Here is a 4688-nt window from a genome sequence, read left to right on the forward strand (position 1 = left end):
CAAGCTTATTTGAAAAGAGGAGCAATGTTAGAACAAGAGGTCATGGTCTAAAATGTGAAGGCCGAGGCTTAGATGTAACATAAGGCTAAAGTGCTACTTTACTCAGAGGGTAGTAGATTAATGGAACAGTCTCCCAGTAGTGGTGGTAGAGGCTATTACAGTAAGGGAATATAAACAAGCATGGGATGGACATAACGCTTTCCTCACTATAGGACCCGACCAAAGACTAAATGGTTCTTAACTGCTTTCAAATTCTATGTTTCTTTGTGTGCTTAATCCATAACCCTCCTGCCAACGCCTACCATAGTGAATAAACTGCTAGAGATATTGTCACACACCACAACCACCACACACTAGCTGTAGAAGCTGTTAAACTTGACGTGTGACTTTGATGCACTCCTAAATATTGGGTTTCTTGGTTGACTGTGCAAAACATTTCTGTGTGTGTCCCAGGTACAATGTTGCCATGCTGGATTGTATACTACTGACTCCTCCATGTTTTATGGAGGACCAACCCCAGTCAGTTTGTTTGGAACAAAAAATCCGGGTTGGCCCTGCATAATGCACAGCTACGTCACAAGCACAGTCAGTGATTTAGTGAATGGATTTAATTAATGTCTGAGGAGAAACATACAAAATATCTAAAGATAAAACAACCCTGAGTTAAAGTCAGTGACCACCAAGAATAACATTAAAATATAAGTGAAAACCATCAAGTGTACAGTTCAGGTGGAATAATCACCCAGTATAACATATACCTGAAAACCAGTGTTTATACTATTTCCTTTTCAGGCTTTCATTTGCTGTGCACAGGTTAATGGGAATAAATAATGTGCTCATCAGATGAAGGAGATTTGCTCGTTAAGTATACTTGAAGTGAGGTGAGCTTGTTTTTCATCAGTATTGAATGTGTGCTTCCGAGTCCAGGTAAGATGTCCACTCTTAAAACGTCAGGGTTGTTTTTGTGTGCCTAATCCTATATATATATATATATATATATATATATATATATATATATATATATATGTTATTACTAATAATAATAATAATAATAATAATAATAAGGTCTTCTTTAATGAATACCCAATTAAAGTGTACGCCTTGGTAGGCATCAATGATTTCCTAGAGTATGTATTGTCCTGTCATATGGTATACTTTTTCATGACGTGAATTTTTAGGATCTATTTACTAAAGAAGGGGTTTGCAGAAAAGTTGAACACTTCAGTTCACTTATATCACTATGCATTATCAATACAACAAGTTAGTGTAGTGTATGCCACCACAACCCCGCTATATAACTATAATTCCCATGAAGTCCAGGTAACACTATGGCTGGCTGAATATTATTTGAAGATATAGTCAACAAATGTTAGTGTTTGTACTGCAGACTTAGTGTACCCAATCTAGAGTTACCAGTTACTATTCCTGTAACCAGGGCCGGCCGAAGACTTAACGCCGCCTGGGGCGAAGTTTAAAACGCCGCCCCCCCCGCCGACGCCGGGGGGGGGACGGCATTTTAAACTTCGCCGACGCCATAATCTACGATCCCCCCCCGGTACTTACCTTTAAACAGTCCTGCGGCGAGTCTCCCTGCTCTGCCACGGTGCCGGCTTGTAATGCTGAGCGCCGGAAATTGACGTCACTTCCGGCGCTCTGCATTACAAGCCGGCACCGGGACCGAACAGGGAGACTCGCCGCAGAGGAGAGAGAGAGAGGGGGGCGGCGAGCGGGTAAGCGAAAACCACTCGGTGCCCCTCTCTCTCTCCTCCGCTTCAAAAAAAAAAAAAAAGCGCTTGGGGCGGCAAAGTGCCGCCCCTTCTGAAGTGCCGCCTGGGGCAATTGCCCCAGTCTGCCCCATTATAGGGCCGGCCCTGCCTGTAACTAGCAATGTTGCTGAGATGGATGGCTGAGAATCATGAGATATGCATTCCACAGCAACTGCAGTACCAATCCATAATGATATAAAAGCTCTTTGGCAGTCCAGTTGTTAGGTACGCATTCATAATGATACCTAACATACCAGGCTGACTGAGTCACGGGAAATGTAGTCTTAACATCTGGAGTATTACATGTTTGACACTAACTGTGTGAAGGAGCAACTATTAGCTTAAAGGGAGGGGGAGAGCAGACAGCAGGGGGTGTACAAATTTAAATGTTTTTTTCTTTTCTTTTTTGTTTTCGTTTTTGTCTGCTTCTATGCCTACCTTAAAAGCAGCCTACTCTCTCACTCCCCTCCTGCTGCTCCAGTGAAGCTGTTTGATTTGCCAGGGAGATAATCATCTTGATTTATATACAATGTATATTATTTGAAGGTGAAAATGGTAATTTTAGTGTAAGATCCTAATGGGTTATTCCTAACATGTCTTTACATTCTGTTTATTTGAAATATTCATCTATTCACTTAAACGAGAGCTCAAGGGAGAATTTGCCGGAGATGTGTGTTTTCAGCTTATTTACTTAACCCTACGTTATGAAGGTCTGACCTAGTGGGATTCTGCTGCAGGAAGTGCTAGGCTGGCCCTGTATAATGCTTAATTAAATGAGGGAGATGTCATAAGTCTCCTTGTCCATTGATTTATGCATTATACAGGGCCCACTCAATTCTGCTTGCTGAAAATATTTCTAGTGTTGGCCCTTCATTATGAAGAGTTAGGTGAAGGAGTTGAAGCCACCAGTGCCCTGTCAACTTTCCTTTTAGTGAATAAACGCATTTGTCATGTCCATTCCAAAATATGTCTCTTATCTCTGACAGCTGGTGTAAAACATGGCAGGATGGGATCTATTAAAGATACTACTTGATGAGGTCCAGGAACACTCCACGCTGGTTGGGAAGGTCTGGCTGACTGTCCTTTTTATCTTTCGAATTCTCATCCTAAGCCTGGCGGGAGAGTCTGTCTGGGGAGATGAACAATCAGACTTTATCTGCAACACAGAGCAGCCTGGCTGTGCTAATGTCTGTTATGACAAGGCTTTTCCCATCTCACATGTCCGTTACTGGGTGCTGCAATTTCTGTTTGTCAGTACCCCAACTCTGATTTACCTTGGTCATGTGATATACCTCTCCAGAAGAGATGAAAAGCTGAAGCAGAGTCTAAATGAGCTGAAGGCAATGGAAGGAACAGAACCAAAGGCAGAAAATAACATTAAGGAGGTAGGGGCAGGAAAGAAGGTAAAAATTCAAGGAGCTCTGATGTGCACCTACACTACAAGTGTCCTCTTCAAAAGCTTTTTCGAAACTGGATTCCTCCTTGGTCAGTGGTACCTCTATGGCTTTGTGATGCTTCCAATTTATGTATGTGAGAGGGACCCATGTCCTCATAAGGTAGATTGCTTTGTTTCTCGCCCTATGGAAAAAACCATCTTTATTCTTTTCATGTTGGTTGTATCTCTAGTCTCCCTGCTTCTCAACCTTCTAGAGCTTTTACATCTCTTCTTCAAAGAGCTCCACCACAGAGTAAAGAATGGTACACCAGAACGGCTTTCACAAGAGGGACAAAGCAGGCTCAACTTGCAACAGTCTTACTTGCACCCTTCCTCCAGTTCTCAAGGAACTGAGCTGCCAGCTTACAATAAAATATCTGGTGGACAAAACTGGGCCGGTAACCAGATGGACCAAAATGTAAACAGTAAAGTAAAGTCTCCCTCTGACAGCTGGTCCCAAAGTGGTATATCCATGTTGCTTTCCAGTCCCCCAGTTGCTAACCTGGTTCCAGTTGTTTGCCCTTCCCAGGCTCCTGCTAAGCAACAATATGTGTGATGTATGTATCGCTATGTTAGACTCGCGCTGGTTAATCCTGCAAAATAGACATGAGTTTCTGCACAAGGGTGAGCAGTAAAAAAAAGTGGTATTGAATACATTGTTGGGTGTCATGTTAAGTGAATTATATCAATTAAGAGTAGATCTTTATTTGTACTACATTATACCAATGTATCATACACATCTTTTGCACCTTAATTGCAAAAGGCTCAGTCAGTACCAACTGTCATGCTTTTCATGAAAAATGAAACATTAAAATTTGTTACCCTCTAATATAAAGGATATAATTGGTGCCCTTGCTGAGAGAGACACAGTTTGCACTTTGAGCAAAGTAAAAAAAAAAATAAAATAAAAGTGTGCACAATTTGAATATAAATATAAGACCCGTCTTTTTTTGTATAGGGTGTATGCTTATTCCTGATCTTTTAAAAAATCTGAGCACTTGAACCTTGGCATATATTTTGTTTTAAGTCTAGAGGTGTATTTGGGAAAAAGTCTAAGCCTATCTAAGTAGGTAACACTAGGCATCGGGGGGCCAGCAGCTTCCGGTATAGACCTTTCCACTAGTGCTCCTTTTATACACGGCTGCTTCTCCAGCAGCAGGGGTTGAGCAGGGTATTAGGGGTATCTGCTGGTAAATAGGAACCTTAGTAGTCACATGTTCAATAAGAGTGGAAGCTGCTTTAAATGAAAAGGCAATGCTTAGAGTTACTGTGTCAAAATCCTCTATCTAGGGACCTGTATCTACAGGAAAAGAGGTATTCTGCATGCAAGTGTTTGGTTCTGTGTGTGTGTGTGTAAAAGACCTGTGCATTTGTTTTGTACAAACTTTATTTTTAACGAAAATTGCCTGTTTCATCCATACGTACGAATCAACGAAAACAAAGGCGACCTCTGGCGAAACAAAACAAAATTGAAAAAGTGACAAATT

At 41.5% G+C, this 4688-nt stretch overlaps 1 protein-coding gene across 1 annotated transcript; it reads left to right on the forward strand.

The window, feature by feature from the left end:
• Window positions 1-2764: 2764 nt before the first annotated feature.
• On the forward strand, window positions 2765-3757 carry LOC149301094 (gap junction alpha-2 protein-like). Its single transcript, XM_089484613.1, has one exon. The coding sequence runs from the start codon at window positions 2765-2767 to the stop codon at window positions 3755-3757; it is 993 nt and encodes a 330-aa protein (XP_089340739.1).
• Window positions 3758-4688: the final 931 nt, after the last annotated feature.

The sequence above is a fragment of the Sceloporus occidentalis genome, unplaced genomic scaffold, assembly GCF_023333645.1.
Source record: "Sceloporus occidentalis isolate IW3139 unplaced genomic scaffold, rSceOcc1.0.p SCAF_22, whole genome shotgun sequence".
NCBI lineage: Eukaryota > Metazoa > Chordata > Lepidosauria > Squamata > Phrynosomatidae > Sceloporus > Sceloporus occidentalis.

Coding starts and splice junctions, on each gene's coding strand:
- LOC149301094 (XM_089484613.1), top strand. CDS start 2,765: ATGGCAGGATGGGATCTATTAAAGATACTACTTGATGAGGTCCAGGAA.